This window comes from Zophobas morio, unplaced genomic scaffold, assembly GCF_036711695.1.
Source record: "Zophobas morio isolate AGI-343-1 ecotype UQ-CSIRO unplaced genomic scaffold, CSIRO_AGI_Zmor_V1 ptg000029l, whole genome shotgun sequence".
Taxonomy (NCBI): Eukaryota; Metazoa; Arthropoda; class Insecta; order Coleoptera; family Tenebrionidae; genus Zophobas; species Zophobas morio.
In genome coordinates, this window is record NW_026972134.1 from 775,643 (window position 1) to 792,887 (window position 17,245).

At 38.5% G+C, this 17,245-nt stretch overlaps 4 protein-coding genes across 4 annotated transcripts; 2 read left to right on the forward strand and 2 right to left on the reverse strand.

The window, feature by feature from the left end:
- Window positions 1-288: 288 nt before the first annotated feature.
- On the reverse strand, window positions 289-1,846 carry LOC135137233 (zinc finger protein 239-like). The gene is made up of 5 exons (XM_064066838.1): window positions 1,573-1,846; window positions 1,230-1,522; window positions 1,034-1,179; window positions 740-981; window positions 289-686 (listed from the first exon to the last, which is right to left on the reverse strand). The coding sequence occupies exons 1-5, from the start codon at window positions 1,693-1,695 to the stop codon at window positions 393-395; spliced, it is 1,098 nt and encodes a 365-aa protein (XP_063922908.1). The 5' UTR covers window positions 1,696-1,846; the 3' UTR covers window positions 289-392.
- Window positions 1,847-3,303: 1,457 nt separating this feature from the next.
- LOC135137720 (uncharacterized) lies at window positions 3,304-5,364 on the forward strand. The gene is made up of 4 exons (XM_064067437.1): window positions 3,304-3,391; window positions 3,447-3,973; window positions 4,028-4,109; window positions 4,163-5,364. Exons 1-4 carry the CDS (start codon window positions 3,304-3,306, stop codon window positions 5,074-5,076), a joined length of 1,611 nt encoding a protein of 536 aa, XP_063923507.1. The 3' UTR covers window positions 5,077-5,364.
- Window positions 5,365-9,683: 4,319 nt separating this feature from the next.
- LOC135137721 (uncharacterized) lies at window positions 9,684-10,190 on the reverse strand. The gene has a single exon (XM_064067439.1). The coding sequence runs from the start codon at window positions 10,188-10,190 to the stop codon at window positions 9,684-9,686; it is 507 nt and encodes a 168-aa protein (XP_063923509.1).
- A 537-nt stretch (window positions 10,191-10,727) lies between these two features.
- On the forward strand, window positions 10,728-12,943 carry LOC135137615 (uncharacterized). The gene is made up of 4 exons (XM_064067308.1): window positions 10,728-11,150; window positions 11,756-11,857; window positions 11,944-12,295; window positions 12,362-12,943. Exons 1-3 carry the CDS (start codon window positions 11,027-11,029, stop codon window positions 12,258-12,260), a joined length of 543 nt encoding a protein of 180 aa, XP_063923378.1. The 5' UTR covers window positions 10,728-11,026; the 3' UTR covers window positions 12,261-12,295; window positions 12,362-12,943.
- Window positions 12,944-17,245: the final 4,302 nt, after the last annotated feature.

The window sequence follows — 17,245 nt, forward strand, 5'->3', positions numbered from 1 at the left end:
ATTAAAAAAATGTTTCGAAATGCGATATGCAAATGGCTCAATGCACATCGCCACAGCGCATAAAACAAAGTCCCTAGATATATAAATAAAGTACCCCAATCCACTGTGGCACTGTATTGAAAGGTATGGTTTTTGTCATATACCTAATAACTTTGATTGGGGTCTAAGCTATTCTACCGCTAACTGTTGGTGCGCCATCTCTTATTCGCCGGCCTTCACCATGTTCGCTCCAAAGAATAGGATGAGGATGGACCTATCTGTATGCACTTAATCAATGCGTGGTCTTAGTACCCGTAATTTTTAATTTTTTTATTAGTAAAGATATTATTACTAACAAAAAAGTTCACTCATTCTATAATTATTTTCTTTACTTTCCACGGAAGAACTACAGGTCAACTTGCGTTAACTAATTTTTCATTTAACAGTTTTAACACCACTTGACATTGTTTTAATATAGGGTCATCTTCTTCTGCTACATCCTGAACAAGACAAACCTGTTCTTGTGTACTAGAGCTTTCAGCTTCATTTTGCTCACTAGTCACTCTCTCGTGAATTTCTTGTAGTGTGCCTCTGACTATCAAACGAGATGATATTGATTTTTTTGCTTGTCCTTTATCACGGCGAATTTTTCGTTTCTTGTTCATCTTCCATTTAAAATGTCTCTCCAGATGTTGCCTTCGTGATTGCTGAAAGTGATGTGATAGTTATGATGATTTATAACTGACATTTTAGTACATACCTTTGTTTTAAGAACAACTTGACACTTGGGATAAGTGCACTTAAAAGTCTTGTGTGCATTGATTTTTTGATGAAAGTTTTCAATATGATATTTGAGATTTCTTTTATAAAAGAAGAACCTTTTACAATCTGGGTAACCACAAACAAACACTTTTCTTTGTGACTGATCTACATGAATTAGTTTATGATTTTTCATATTCCTTTCTTCAGAAAATACTTTATCACAAATATCACACGCATATTCTAAAAACACCTTATAATTTCATATATCTTACTTTGGTACTTTTTAACTTACGTTTTTTATGACATATCTTCCTATGTGCAAGTAGCAAGGACCATCGATAAAATACCTCACCACAGTCACAGTAGTAATCACGGTGGTGCCTTTTATGTTTGTTTAAATAATAATTCGTTGTGAATTTCATGTTACATTTATCACAACTAGAACGACACACTGATTTTTAAAAACGTGAGCATAACACGAGATTTACCTGAACATGGCTTCTCCAGTATGAAGGTACATGTGGTGCTGCAACTGTTTTTTTCGATCAAAGCCTTGAGAGCACTCACCACACTTGAATGGGTAATGCTCAGAATTATGTTTACGGGTACAGTGCTTTTTGAGTGAATACATATTGGCAAACGTAGTTCCACAGCCATCATAGTTACACATAACTCGTTCAGTCTCAGTTTTCGGTCCATGGCTATTTTTTTTATGTCTTTGCAAGTGGGAACTATTGGTGTAGGTTTTATCACATCCTTCTTCATCACACGCAAAAGGACGCTACGATAACGTCGTTTTTTAAATGTATACTAATGTTATAAAAATTATACTTCGCCTGAATGTCTTTTGAGATGGTTAACTAGTTTTCTATTTTTCGAAAACGATGCAATGCAACCGACTACCTTACATTTGAATGGTTTTTCTTGAACAGACGCTTCCGAGTCAGAATCCATTAAACAAAAAGTCAGCAGTTTTTCTTCATTTCAAAATATGTGACCCACTAAATCCTTCACTATTTGAACATTGCAGCGTTCAACTTCCACACGTGTTGGACCTACAAAATTTGACGTTTTTCCGGAAAGTAGGGTTATGCTGTTCAGACTCTGACAGTGTTGCCAGAGTTAAATGATAAAATTCCGCTACATGTCGAAAATTCTGCTACAGGCCGCTACAAGCAAAAATCGCATCGTCACGGAGGGGGCGAGGGAGGTGTTGATGAGTTGGATGATTAAAAAATTTCGAAGTTTGCACCCGCCATTCAAGATAACACTTTTTATAAATACAATACATAGTGCCAAAATGCACGAAAAATCCTCGAATTTTCCAATTTTCAGGTCTCAGAAAAATTCCGCTATTTTTCCAGGTATTTTGCGCTATCGCCGCTACGCCGCTCTTTGATCAAAATTCCGCTACGTCTGGCAACACCGTTCAGAAGTGAAATCAAAGATATTGAATAGATAGATAGAGCGTCGTTTACGCTGATTCGAATCAGCGTAGACGACGAGATAATACAGTTTGTCTTATACCACAGTAAATACCAGTACCGAAACTTAGGCAATATTTGTGGAACGGGTGTAGTGTAACCTTGAGAGGCCGCTCCCGCGAAACACGAAGATTCAAATATTTTTGCATCATTCGAAGCCTAGATTAGAAACGCGATGAGTAAAGGAAAGACACTTTCCTTTGCGTGTCATACATGTAACTTTTTCGGATATTTCAATTTCAATAGATTTCTTTAAAAACGTATGAGAAATAAAGTCGTGACTCTCGTGACAACGGTCTGACGATGAATGTTGCAGGCAAGTACAGACTGCCATAACAATAAAAAATGCGGCGTTGGGAAGATCGAATCATAGACACAGTAAAGGAGTTTAAATATTTAGGATTTAAGTTTACAACAACCAACACGGTAAAACCACACATAAGAGAAAGAAGGGTCAAAGCAATGCAAATAATGGGAATGGTGTGGAGTATAGGTGAGAGAATCTTTGGACATGACGTAAGAAGAAGGATGAAAATGCTTGATAGTTTAGTTAGGAGTGTATTAATGTATGGAGTGGAGATATGGGGATAGAAGGAATATGCAGAAATGGAGCAGTATACTGCTACCTATAGGTACAAGAAAAATATTTGAAGTGGATGTTAGGGCTACGGAAAGAGACGCCAGGCTATATAGTAAGAGAAGAATGTAAACGAGAGAAATTAAGAGTATACACTGGGAAAAGAGCTGTAAAGTATTGTGGCCGCCTGGAAGTAGGCAACCAGTTATACATACATAATGCAGCCACCGGATTGGCAGTTACAACACGCAAGCCCAAAGAGGAAACGCCACGGTGGAAACGTAAAACAGACTCTCTTCTTCTCCGACCCCTCACCGTGTACAGACGTCCTCCTCTCTTCAAGACCTCCACGTGGACATACACATACAACCTTGGGCCTTGTTATCATTTTTGTAGTTGGTATTGTAAATAAACCTGTACTAAAACCGTTTCCGTTAGTAATTCGACGACAACAATTACAATTGGTGACCCCGACGTGATCGAAGAACTACGGGTACGAACATGCCGACTGCCGAAGAACTGCAACAGCAACTCGAAAAACAGCAAGAAGCCATCCGGAAGCTAGAGCACACTCCAGCCGGTCACAGACGTAGCGAACCCACCAGACAAAGAGAGGTACGACACAATTAAGAAGAAACTGATAGCCGCCTACACCGACTCACAGGAGAAGCAGCTACGAAAGCTGATAAACGAGATGGAGCTAGGGGACCGACAACCATCCCAGTTATTCCGCGAAATGAAGGCACTCGCGGGGCAGCAGATGAATAGCGAAGTCGTAAAAACGCTCTGGCTACAGCGACTCCCACCACATGTCCAACTCGTGCTGTCGGCGAGCGAGGGAGTACCGCTGGAAAAGATGGCAGAAATCGCGGACAAATTGGCGGAAATACACAGAAGCAACGCTATGGCTTCCAGTATCAACGCGATAGGCGCCACCAGCGACACGACGCGGCAGAACACCATCGTACCAACGCAGGAAACTAACCTCATTACGGTAATTGCAGACCTCCAGAAACAGATGGCGGCCTTGTCGATAGCCGTAACTCATCTAACCAACACGAGAGGGCGCAGTCCTCAAGCACGGCAAAATGACCGCCGAAATCGGTCAAGGACACACAGCAGGCAACGCACGGATCAAAATGGCGTTTGTTATTACCACGCCAAGTTCGGTGTAAACGCCCGAAAGTGTTTCAAACCCTGCACGTTTGTACAGCCGGAAAACTAGAGGCGCCGTCGGGTATCGAGGCGGTACACGACGACGCGCGTCATCATCGTCTCTTCGTCACGGATCCCAAATCCGGTATCAGGTACCTAGTCGATACCGGAGCAGAGGTCTCAGTCCTGCCGAAAACGTTTTCAGGTAAGGCTCAGTCACAGACACAAGATACACCCGCCCTATTTGCAGCGAACAACACACCCATCCGCACGTTCGGCCAGAAATTCACGGTGGTTGACTTGAAGCTACGCAGAACTTTTAAATGGGTTTTCATCCTCGCGGACGTCGAGAAACCAATAATAGGGGCCGATTTTCTCGAGTACTACCACCTCCTACCGGACCTGAGAAACCGGAAGCTGGTAGACCCCTTGACACATCTCTCTTCCCCTGGTTTCGTATTGGCATGCTCCGTACCACGTATTACGACGGTGGCAAAAACCTCCAGCTACCACAACCTGCTGGCGGAATACCCGGAATTGACGAAAGCACCACGTCCGGGAAGTCAAACATCCAGCTCCGTAGTGCATCACATATACACGACCGGCCCTCCTGTAGCTGAAACACCACGCAGACTACCACCGGAGAAACTCAAGGCTGCCAAAGCTGAGATCCAGTACATGTTGGAGCAAGGGTGGTGTCGCCCCTCCAGCAGTCCATGGGCCAGCCCACTGCACCTCGTACAGAAGAAGAATCCTGGGGAATGGCGTCCTTGTGGGGATTATCGGAGGCTGAACGGGGTAACAATCCCAGACAGATACCCCATACCACACATCCAGGACTTCTCGGCCAGACTAGAGGGAAAAACGGTGTTCTCCACGATAGATTTGGTACGTGCTTACCACCAAATTCGAGTGGCCGACGAGGACATCCCAAAAACTGCAGTGTGTACGCCATTCGGTTTATTTGAGTTCACAGTGATGACTTTTGGCCTACGCAATGCCGCGCAAACTTTTCAAAGACACCTCAATAATGTGCTCAACGATTTAGACTTTTGTTTCGCATATATGGACGATATTTTAGTTTTTCCGCGAACCCAGAGGAGCACGTGCGACATTTAAAAACGCTGTTTGAAAGACTGAAGCAACACCAAATCGTGGTTAATGCAGCAAAGTGCGTGTTCGGGGCAAATGAAGTGGAGTACCTAGGACATAGCATTTCGACTCACGGGACCCGTCCAGCAACCGCGAAAGTGACGGCGATAAGTGATTTTCCTAAGCCGCAAACTGTGAAGGACTTACGAAAGTTTCTCGGCATGATCAACTTTTATCGTCGCTTCGTCAAAAATGCCGCATCTATCCAAGCACCTCTACATGTGTATCTGCGAAATTCGAAAAAAAAAAAAAAAAAAAAAAAAAAAAAAAAAAAAAAAAAAAAAATGACAAGACGCCAATCAGCTGGACCAACGAGGCGGAAGAAGCGTTCAGCCAGTGCAAGAGCGAGTTGTCCAGTGCTGCGCTGCTAGCACACCCTTCCGAGAACGCCTCATTAAGATTGACCACCGATGCTTCGGATACAGCCATGGGGGCTGTGTTGGAGCAGGAGGTTAAAGGCGACTGGCAACCCCTGGGATTTTTCTCAAAAAAGTTGACCAACACCCAACGAAGGTACAGCACGTACGACCGCGAACTGCTCGCGATATACGAAGCCATCAAATTCTTTCGCTACATGGTAGAAGCGAGAGTCTTCACGGTTAGAACGGACCACAAGCCTTTGATTTACGTGTTCAAACAGAACTCAGAGAAAGCTTCCCCGAGGCAGCTACGCCAACTCGACTTCATCAGTCAGTTCACTACGGAGATAGAACACATACCGGGCGAAAACAACATGGTGGCGGACACATTATCCCGAATCAGCGAAGTTCACACGGCAGCAGTGATCGACCCAGACGAACTCGCCTCCGCCCAAGAACAAGACCTGGAGTTGAGAAACCTGCTGAACTCCAGTACCAGTTTGAAACTCCAGAATCTCACACCCATGAACTCGGATACGGCGATCTGGTGCGACACAGCCACGGGGAGAATTCGCCCCTACATACCCCTCCACTTACGAAAAAGGGTATTTGACATGGTACATTCTAAATCACACCCAGGCGGCAAAGCCACATTCAAGGCGGTACATAAAAGTTTCGTGTGGCCATACATGGAACGCAACATAAAAAAATGGGCGCGCGAATGCCTTCCTTGCCAGCGGTCAAAGGTGAGTAGGCACACTAGAACACCCCTAAAACATTTTGAACTTACAGAATGCCGATTCGAACATGTACACATGGACATCGTTGGGCCATTACCACCATCACAGGGACACCGGTACTGCCTCACGATGACAGACAGGTTCACCCGATGGCCAGAAGTAATTCCCATGACGGACATGACGGCGGAGACGGTGGCGAAAACCTTTTACGCAACCTGGGTTGCGCGGTTCGGTTGCCCCCACCGTATTACAACTGACCAAGGCCGGCAGTTCGAGGCCACACTGATGTCTGCCCTCACAGACCTTTTGGGCACTAAACGTTGCCGAACCACGCCATACCGACCACAGTGCAACGGGATGATCGAGAGGTGGCACAGAACGATCAAAGCCGCCATCATGTGCCACGAGACCAGTGACTGGTACGACATCCTCCCTACGGTGCTGTTAGGTTTAAGGACAACAATCAAGGATGACCTTCAGTGTTCCCCAGCCGAGCTGACTTACGGCACGCAACTACGAATCCCGGGGGAATTTTTCTTCGCAAACGACGAGCCAGAAGTCGACCCCAGCAATTTCGTCGACAAGCTGAGGCTCCACATGCGCAACGTCCGACCAAGGCCAGCAACCCACCATGGCCACCACAAGACTTTTGTCCACCCAGAGCTGTCTGACTGTTCCCACATCTTCCTCAGAGATGACTCAGTCAGGAAGCCACTACAACCACCATACACCGGACCACACCACGTATTACGACGTACAGACAAAGTGATAGTGATAAGCAAGAATGGAAGAGAAACCACAGTGAGCCTGGACCGAGTAAAACCGGCTTTCATATCGGCAGAGTCCTGCACTCCGCCTCATGTGCAGCCCCCAACGCAACAGGTCCCGACAACACCTGCGTCGACGAGCACCACTACAAGGTCAGGAAGAACAGCCAGGCCACCAGTGAAATTCCGCGACTACGAAACGTAGTCACTGGGAGGGGACTACTGTGGCCGCCTGGAAGTAGGCAACCAGTTATACATACATAATGCAGCCACCGGATTGGCAGTTACAACACGCAAGCCCAAAGAGGAAACGCCACGGTGGAAACGTAAAACAGACTCTCTTCTTCTCCGACCCCTCACCGTGTACAGACGTCCTCCTCTCTTCAAGACCTCCACGTGGACATACACATACAACCTTGGGCCTTGTTATCATTTTTGTAGTTGGTATTGTAAATAAACCTGTACTAAAACCGTTTCCGTTAGTAATTCGACGACAACAATTACAGTATGATGAAAGGTTGAAAGAAAGAGAGGAATGTAGGATATTGTATGAATGCTGCAAGGAAAAAAAAAGGAAGCAGGGAAAGAACATCACAAGGGTAGACAAAGATATTATGAAAGACTAGGATACGCATGGATGGAAATAAAGAGAAAGAGAGAAATGGGGGTGAGTATGAGAGAAGAGTTGTGTATGCGTGACAGAGACACAGATAAACAAGAGAGAAGAGCGAGTGTAAGTAAATCTAGGTACAATGCAGACTATAGAAAGATAATAATAGAAACAATACCAAAGTACCTAGACAGAGAACCCAGGCAACATGATGTCCTCTTTTTCACGTGAATAAATGGTCATCAATTACGTCATAGTGACCAAAGATTTCACGTGATATTGACGTACTAATGACGGTCAAATGTCTCGTCCAGATGACGTCATTTTCTAACGAACTATTGACGTGATGTACTGACGTCTTAGAGACGGCATTTATTGTCCATTTTAAGGCCTTTCTTATATTTTGATTTCTAGAAAAAAATATGCAATAAATTTAAGGGATTACAGCTTAAAGCAGAAGACAAATTCTGAATTTTAAAAATGCTAAATTTACTTGAATCTAACGGATAATCGCAAAATGGTTGCATTGACAAAATCGTATAACCTATCAGGAAAATTAAGTTACCAACCAGTTAAAGTATCGTAGTATTACAGGCATCTACCTGTACCTATATAATATCTAATATTATGTTATATATGTATATATGAATTCATTGTATTTTTTTTAACTTACAAAGAAATCTGCTTGTTCTAATATGCAAATATAATCTTGTAATTCGTCAAAATTTGTTTAGGTGTGGTCTTGGCGGCATAACTTCTATTTTTGTTTTCTTTTTCAGTTGTCAGATTTGATGACGTTTCCAAGTTGGGGATTTTTTCACTCGTTTCCTTTAGCATTTCTTTCGTTTCGCACATGTGTTTCGTATAGAAATATTGGAATGCTTCTCTGTGAAGTGCAATAAACATAAATACCAAAAAAAGGGAAAGTCCGAATGCACACCCCAAATATCTGATGTATTGTATAGTAAATACGGAAGTTGAGCATTATTTTTTCATTAGATGAAATAAATTTAATAAAACTAAATATTCATCACTCTAATTTTTTTGGTAGCCATCATCACTTTAAAAACGTCTTTATAAAATCAAAATTCGACGAGGGAATTCTTCAAAACCTTGTCCCGTTTTAGGGACAATGGACAAAGAATTTTTATGACTTTGTTTGTGTCGTTGGGTCTTTTCGCTCAACCCCAGATGTTCTATTTATAATTGGGTCGTAATTAAGTGTGCATTATTTTTAATACTTTGTGCATTAAATTTTATACTATGCGCAATAACATTTGTGCATTAAATTTACTATGTTGCGCCATAAGTTTTTGCATTTTGTGCATTATATTAAGTGCAAATTGGATAATAAAATTATTGTTTTGGGCAATGATTTTCTGTACTGCGTGCATTATTAAAACTGTATAGAAAATAACAAACAAAAATAGACCTGCTGTATTAAAATGTGTTTTATGAATGCATACAAAATTAACAAAAACATAAGATATTCATAGCAAAAAAGTAGCTAAACAAATTAAAAGTTTTAAAAAAATTAACAAAGAAACTTAAAATAAACATTCTTTCATCAAAAAACTCAATTACTAAACATTATTAATTTATTGAATAATAATTAATGTTTTTTTGGCTTTAGAAGGGCGGATTCCTTCCCTGCCGAACTGGCGTGAAATGAAGCACATGACACGTCCTTTAAAGAGTGGGAGTGTAATGCCCACTTTACTGTGAACTAATGCACATTTTAGTAATTTAGGGAACATTTGAAATGCTCGTTTATTTTTTCTCAAATACAAATTGATTTATTAAAGAAACAGTTATTTTAACGAATGAGCAAATTTAATTAAATAATTCTAAATTGCATTATTTATTGCGCAAATAGAAAAAATAATCTGCCATTATTTTATTTATTGCCCTTTCAGTTTTACAAATGCTGAAATAGTTTCTTCTGTGCTGAAATGTTTTTAATAATGCTGTGACTTATTTCACATTTCATTAAAACTAGTGCGCATTTAAATTGTTCTCTTTATAATTTGCCAAGCAGGTACTTACAATACAAAATAACACTTCCAGAGTAAACAAGTTTTCAGAAATAATTATTTTATTAGAAATTATTAGAATGAAAAAACTTGCCTGTTTTTAGCACTGGACAAATTTTGGCAATTTTCCAGGTATTTGGAAAAGTGTTAGCAAATAGTGCTAAGTTAAATAAGATGTGAAGAGGTTTGAATAAAGCATATCTGCAATCTTTAATTAGATAGCTTGGTATTTGATCTGGACCCGCTGTTGGTTTATTTTTTAAACTTTTTAATGCTGATATAATTTCATCGAACGTTATATTAGAAACAACCACATGTTGGGGAGAATGGTTCAGCTCAGGGGACACGTTGGCTGAGATAGTATCAGGCACAGCATATACACTCTTAAAATATGAAGCAAAACTGTTCACTATATCATCAGGAGTTTCATGCGAACTATGTTTTTCATCGGTTACTACCTTTGGAATTCTAGTACTTCCCTTGTTGCTTTGAATATAGTCCCAAAGTTTTTTTGGATCAGCTGAAATGTTATGTTGCACATTATCAATATAAATCCGATAGGCTGCAGACATTTGAGCCTTAATTAGCGATCTTAAGTCTTTGAACTTTTGTAACTGGAATGCATCACCGCTTTTTCTACATCTTTCATAACATTTAAATTTATTTTTTATGTTAATTATTAATTCTTTGCTGTACCATGGAGGATACGAACGAGAAAAGCATTTGTTTCTATAGCATGGGACATATAGGTCGAATACAGAATATATTTTATTATAAATTATTTATTGACGTCAGTGAATTTTTCTAACTCAGACCAATCAAGATTCAAAACAGCATTATAGAGCTTTGGAAAGTTTGCTTTTTTAAAGTTATACACTTTGGAGTTAGAAGCACAAGGAAAGTTATTAATAACTGGTTTAACTAATGTAAACTCAATCAGCAAAGAGGGATGATGACCGTCTTCAGTAAGCAATGGACTGCACTCTCGTGACACATTGCACTGAAAATCACTATAACTAGAAAGCGGATTTCTGTCGGACTACGCAAGGCCAAACTCGGTACGGCTCGTACGGGATGGGAATTCATTGCAGTTACGGGCTGCACAGACCACACACTTTAGACAAGAAAGTCTTATGGAGAGAGCGCAAACAAAATTTCAGTGGTTTGCGTCTCTACTAAATGTTACTCTGGCGTCCGATATGGGGCGCTGTTGCTAATTAAAATTGCACAGTGAGCAATACGCATGTCGATTTTGGTTGATGAATCATTTTAAACAAGCCAATTTGGAGAAAGTTCTACTGAACGGTATTTTGTCTTTTCGTCTTGTGATTTCGTTTTGTGATTTCCCAAAGAGGAACAGCTGCTGAAAAAATGGATTGAAAATGTCAACGCGCCTCTTTTTAGTTCCATGGAATCAAGCGAAATCTATAAAAAATATGTGTGTGATAGACATTTTTCTACCGATTTCAAAGTTCCTGGAACAAGACGGGGACTTCGTAGAGATGCTTTTCCGAATATTTGTTTATCAGCAGGTATGTACAAACAATTACAATTGTATTACAAAGTGTCATCAGTAATAAGTAATGAGCGATAAAAAATATACACTGCCGAGCATAAAATTCGGGTCACCCGTAATTTTTTTCCGATATAACATACTCTACGAACTGTTTGCTTTAAAAAAATGTTGTTGTTTCGATAAGCGTTTGACAAAAAAGGAGTCCTCCAGCCAAATTCTTAAAAACCATTATCAGCATTGTTTTTTTTTTTGGTGTTATCTGTCAATTGCAAATTCATCTGCAAAAAGTGAAAAATGTAAACATAAGCGAGTGGACAGTTCAGATTTAAATTCCATTCAACATGTTTGTGATGAGATAGGGAAACGTTTACGCAGACATGTGCCGGCCCCCAGAAATTCTAGAGAGCTTCGCAACATAGTGGTGCAGAAATGGAACAATCTTCCGCTGAATATAATCCAAAATCTTATCCAAAGCATGCCTCGTCGTTTGCAATTTCTTTTGTTTCATCGAAAAGCATATCAGCGTAAAATTGTTCATTTTCATTACTTTGCATATCAAAGTAAATTTGTTCATTCCCATTACTTTCAACAGACTTTGAACAACAACTTTTTGTATTGCAGTTGTCCTACAAGGGAAAGAGAAAGATGACGTCCATTTGACGTCAATGGTTGAAGAAGCAGCCTCAGTAACTAGTGATTTTATTCAATCACCAGTAATCCCAAGTGAGTAACCATGAATTACAATTTTATTGAATCTAGAAATACCTACTCATTATCTCATTATTTATAACATCATTTCATTGTTACAGATGTAGAAGATGAAACTTGTTTCATTCAGCAACAGCTAAGAAACCAGAAACTTAAACCCAAAAGTCGCAGATTTACGTTAAAAGAGAAATTATTGTCTCTAACACTTTTTAAGGCCAGTGCGAAAGCATACCGCTTATTATCCAAGATTTTTTGTTTGCCGTCAACTGGGACATTAATTAATTTATTAAATAAAATTCCACTCCGCCCTGGCTTGAATAAACGCCTAATGGACAGTTTCAAGCAGTCAGTGGCAAAATTAAAAGAAAACGATGAACAAGATGAAGGTGTCATTGATGGCGCAAGTGTTCAGTTTTAAAGTGGGATCCTTGATGAAACGCATTTCACAATGGGGTAAGTAATATTGTATTTACCAGAAAATCTTAATACTAATAATTTTTCTTTTCTTTTTTTTTCTAGGTCTTCAGTGTGACAACAGCTTACCTGCTGAAGCAGTGCAAACTGCAGATTTCATCTTGTTTATGGATATGTTATTTGACAGCCTCAATGTTAATGCAAAACAAGCGCCAGTAAGTAAACCATTTAAAGGAGGGGTTTCGACTGATTCTGGACATAAAAAGTGGTGGGAAGAATCTGTGAAAGTAATTAAATCAATGCGTTTTTGGAATAGTAAAAAGGGCATATATGTAAAAGTCCCATCGACCAAAAATTTAGTTAAAACAATTGAAGGTTTCTTGTATTTACGAACAAGATTGTTGACGCGAGTAAAGTACTTTTTGCCACGTGCTTTGAATCAAGAACACAGATTTGTGATCTTGAAATGTTATATTATGTTGATATAGTTCAAAAGAAAAATATATTTGTAATCAAAGTATCGACGCGGCGGCACTGGATCGAGCGTCTGAAACATCATTCCGCCCGTTGATAATAAGACAAATTTGATATTATCGTTATCTCTTTTTTATTATCAACTTTTATACAATTTATTTCACAATAAATTAGACTGTATTGATTTAATATATAGTTCTGTTTTATACTGATTCTAGCCGCACAAACATCTCAGTTTGCTTTTCAGTTTCGGCTATGTCTAATTTATTCAACAAAATTGCACATTTATATGATATTAATTTAGATTCTAGTTGTAGTATTTGTAATTGCATTGTAAATTTGGTTTAATGTTTAATTAGTTATAAATACTTTTGTTTTTTAAATATTTATACTTTTTAGTTGCTGTCATGAATTAGTTTAGTTAGTTTGATATTATTCCTTAATTGGGTGTTACCTGTAGGAATAAATATTATTGTCTCTGTGATTTAATTAGATTAAGTTTTAATTAAATTGTTTCAATAAATATTATTTGTTTAACATAAAAGTTTCATTTCAATCTTACTAAAAAATGTTCATTATGGTTCAAGCTATTGTCACCCTAACAATATTTCGGTGACAATAGCTTGAATCGTAATGAACATTTTCTACTTCACTTTCACATGCTTTTATTAATAGCGATTCCTTTAAAATTCGCGCAATTTTTGATTTAGTTGGCCCCACCTCCACTGGCGGCGCGCTGTTTCTATTACCATTGGTAGTACAGTAGATTCCCATCTAAACTGTGTGGTCTGTGACGGGCTGGACTTCGTTTATTTGAGATAAGAATAACGCTGCTTCGTTGTACTCTGCTGTTAATTCCCTTTCTCATTTACTTAGCCGTTTGATTAATAAATCGTTACTTGTATTTATGGAATAAGTGAGGATCAGTGGTGGCTCCTCAGAGGAGGCAGGGGAGGCTGAGCCTCCTCTATTTTTTGGAGCTGAGCTTCCTCTAATTTTTTTCGATGAAAGAATTTATATTTTTGTAGACATTTGTTATTTTTCAGAATATTTTCTTGGATTTCATTTATTTTCATCATATATCAGGTTAAAATGTCGGAAAAATTTATATTTGCGCCCTCACAATCATAATTCACATTCACACCACTCCGCGTTTGGTTTCAGCGGCAGAGGCTTGCTAGCCGCTAGCCTCCGAACGACGATGCATCTGAATAATGAGACCGTAACCTTGACGCATCATCAGTGCGTATTGCATTGGCTAAAACGTTGATCGGACTGCCGCTCCAAGCCGCTACCCTCCGGCTAGTTCATCTCTTTTCAGATCAAGTCGTACAGATAACTTTATCTCTTTCTTATTAGTTGGAGCAATCGGGTGTAAGTAGGAAAAACATTGAAGTGGTTTCGCGAGCTCCCTGGTCGGTGGTGGTGATGTTTAGGCTTTACGTAGGTAAGGGTATAAAAGGGAAGACCAACACCATCACTCCCATTAATGGTATTGACAGTTACAATTAGAAACAAAACAGAGCATTTCATGAAAATAATTATAATAAAACTAAATAGTTAACGGCTTCGGTTTTAAGAAACAAATTATACTGTTGGAATTGTGTATTATTTATAAGTGATAAACTGATAAATCTTCCGCTTGGGGTAAAACAGGCTATAATAATTTACAAAATTTGTCACGAGCGATAGAAAGGCATGAAAAATCACAGGAACACATATTTTCTTCGATTAAATTAGAAATGCTTGGTAAGCAAAACATTGCCAATAATTTAGATTCGGATCATAAAAGGGAGAACTATTACGAGAAAGTTGGTGAAAATTGGGCAATTTTGAAAAGACTAATCGATGCGATATAATTTATCTGTCAACGCAAGAGTGTTCTTTTCGTGGGCATGACGAAAAAAATTATTCAGATAATAAAAGATATAAAAAGTAGTGCTTTTCAATTTGAGCCTCCTCTGAAGAAAACTTCACGAGCCGCCACTGGTGAGGATTAAATTCAGTGATTCTATCATTTCTATCACCCGCTACTGAGTCCCGGCGATCCAGCGCGTCCCCACCTATAATCGTGTCGTAGCCCGACAGAAATCCGCTGTCTACTAATAACTAAATCCAAGCAACGGTTATTGTTATTAGTAACAGTATTAAATTGATCATAATTACAATAATGTAGAAAGTTAACAATTAACTCTGATTTCGACTCTTTTTTGTGCTGTTGATAAAATTTGGTACATTGAAGTCGCCTAAAAGCAATATTTTTTTTTATCAAGTACAAAAGACTCAAAAAGTTCAAAAAATGACTCGAGATCATGCAGTGAAATATCAGGGGGAATATATACAGAAAATAAATAAGTAAATTCATGGCCAAACTTAATTTTACATCCCACTATGTCAATTGCAAGAATAGAAAATGCCGAGAGGTCCAAACCAAGAGCCACATACTTGCTAGATACCGCTATAAGTGCACCACCTCCTCTTGTTTTATTTGAAACTTCATGATTACGATGTTTCCGAAACCACAAAAATTATTTGTAAACTATTCCGAGTTAATCACATCACTAGACAACCAGGTTTCGACTAAACAAACACAATCGTACTCACAGGGATCTGCAGATAAGTAGAGATCAGCAGATTTCCTCAAACCACGTACAGTTTGAAAATATATATATATATATTGACATGCATTTTATCAGTGAAAATGAAGGTAAGTTAATGCTGGCTAAAAGTATGATGTGTTTCTTTTGTTCTTATGTATCAATGTATCAATACGGCTAAAGCAAATAAATTATAAAAAACGTAGATATGTAAAATGATCAATTTTCTCAATATTTCTTACAGAATCCGATTCTGAAGACAACATACCCCTCATGCAACTTGTGCGAAAACAACAACCCAATGATGTTGAACTGAATTCAGTAAAGTCCATTTTTTTGCCAGAAATGCACCAAGATGCCGAAAACGGTCTACGTGGATGGAAAAGAACAATAAATGAAGTCGATTGGGCTAGAAATAAAAACAAAATGCTAAGAAATGGTGGGCAGTTATACAAAACGAAAACAAATAAAATAGTTCCTGCTAAAATTTTGAATTCCGATTTTGATTGTTTTTGTTCCAAACAATGCGCTAAAAAAATTAATCTTGACGATTTAATAACATTTATTTTTCACTCGTATATAATGTTTGTTTTATATCCATGATTTGATAAACGTAAAGCGGCATCTTATATCCGGGGCACAATGAGCGGGCATAAAGAGTTATTACGCCCTCTCATTATGCCCTATTTTGCTAAACCGAATTAAACAAAAATTTTAAAAAATTATTGTTTATTTTTAACTACTTATTTATTTTTTGACAATTTATTTAATAACGAAGATACAAATTACAATTTACAAACTTGCTATTCATACCAAACTATTCAGGTAAACTTAAACTTTTCGGAGGTGCCTCTATTGGAATTATTTCTGCCACTGCTTCCATCCTGCTAGCACCGAATAACGTATTATATAAAAATCTTGAATTGTGTTCACTCATCCTCCAACTACCTTTACAGCATAAAACATTCGTATTTAAATTAGTTACAATCATCAAAAAATAACTTACTTAGTTTACCTTCTGAAGTAAATATCTGTTGTCGGAAGCATCTTTTAGAAATTGCAGGACTTGTTCGCCAGTCAAAACTCGGGATTTTTTTGCCACATAACCTTTTGGGTTTTTTATAGAAATATGTCAAACGATGATAATTAGAAATGTCTATGTTGTCGTTTACTCTTAAAGTTGCCTTGACCATCGAGTATTTTCACCATAAGGAACTGGGTGAATATTTTTCTGACTAAAAATGAAGAACACAGTTAAATAATTATTTTATAAACAGAATAACTCACCAATTCTTGGAAGTAAGCCACGTCTTAATCTTCCAATTAAGGAAAATTTTGTATTCTTTTTCATATATGGATCTTGATGTTCCAGGTAACACATTTTCATTGGCTTTTTGCGCTTTCTTCACAATGTTTTCTGGAATTTCACAATTTTCCTCATTCATTTCCGCGGTCGAAAATACACGTGTTGACACCGTGAATAGCCGCCGTGTTTGCAATAAACATAGAATCTCCTTGACAACAAAATCAACGCCACGTAAATTTTTTTTTTTACAAATTAATTATATAAATTAGTCTTTTTTTTTAGATTTTCTCGTGAAAAATAAAAGTTTGTATGCACCACGGGCACAACTTGATGTTTATAAATCTCGGGCAACTTACAAAATCTCGGGCCAGAGGCCCTCGATTTTGTAAACGTTGCCCTCGAATATAAACATCTTCTTTGTGCCCTTGGTACATAAATAACTATTTCGAACTCATTCTGGAAATTAGCTGATTATACTAAACAAAATGTCTTTCTTCGTGGTTTAGTGAAACTTTCAAAAATTCAAAGAAAGCGCCCAAGAAATGGTTTTGGACGAGAAAAACATTCATCTTTTGAATATAGTTACGATAAGAACGAAATCAAACATCAACG

Coding starts and splice junctions, on each gene's coding strand:
- LOC135137233 (XM_064066838.1), bottom strand. CDS start 1,695: ATGGATTCTGACTCGGAAGCGTCTGTTCAAGAAAAACCATTCAAATGT. Junction 1,523..1,572: donor TCAAAAGACATTCAGGCGAA/GTATAATTTTTA, acceptor ACGTTATCGTAG/CGTCCTTTTGCGTGTGATGA. Junction 982..1,033: donor GAAGATATGTCATAAAAAAC/GTAAGTTAAAAA, acceptor AGGTGTTTTTAG/AATATGCGTGTGATATTTGT.
- LOC135137615 (XM_064067308.1), top strand. CDS start 11,027: ATGGAATCAAGCGAAATCTATAAAAAATATGTGTGTGATAGACATTTT. Junction 11,151..11,755: donor GAATATTTGTTTATCAGCAG/GTATGTACAAAC, acceptor TTTGTATTGCAG/TTGTCCTACAAGGGAAAGAG. Junction 11,858..11,943: donor TCAATCACCAGTAATCCCAA/GTGAGTAACCAT, acceptor TCATTGTTACAG/ATGTAGAAGATGAAACTTGT.
- LOC135137720 (XM_064067437.1), top strand. CDS start 3,304: ATGCCGACTGCCGAAGAACTGCAACAGCAACTCGAAAAACAGCAAGAA. Junction 3,392..3,446: donor CACTCCAGCCGGTCACAGAC/GTAGCGAACCCA, acceptor AGAAACTGATAG/CCGCCTACACCGACTCACAG. Junction 3,974..4,027: donor ATTACCACGCCAAGTTCGGT/GTAAACGCCCGA, acceptor CCGGAAAACTAG/AGGCGCCGTCGGGTATCGAG.
- LOC135137721 (XM_064067439.1), bottom strand. CDS start 10,190: ATGTCTGCAGCCTATCGGATTTATATTGATAATGTGCAACATAACATT.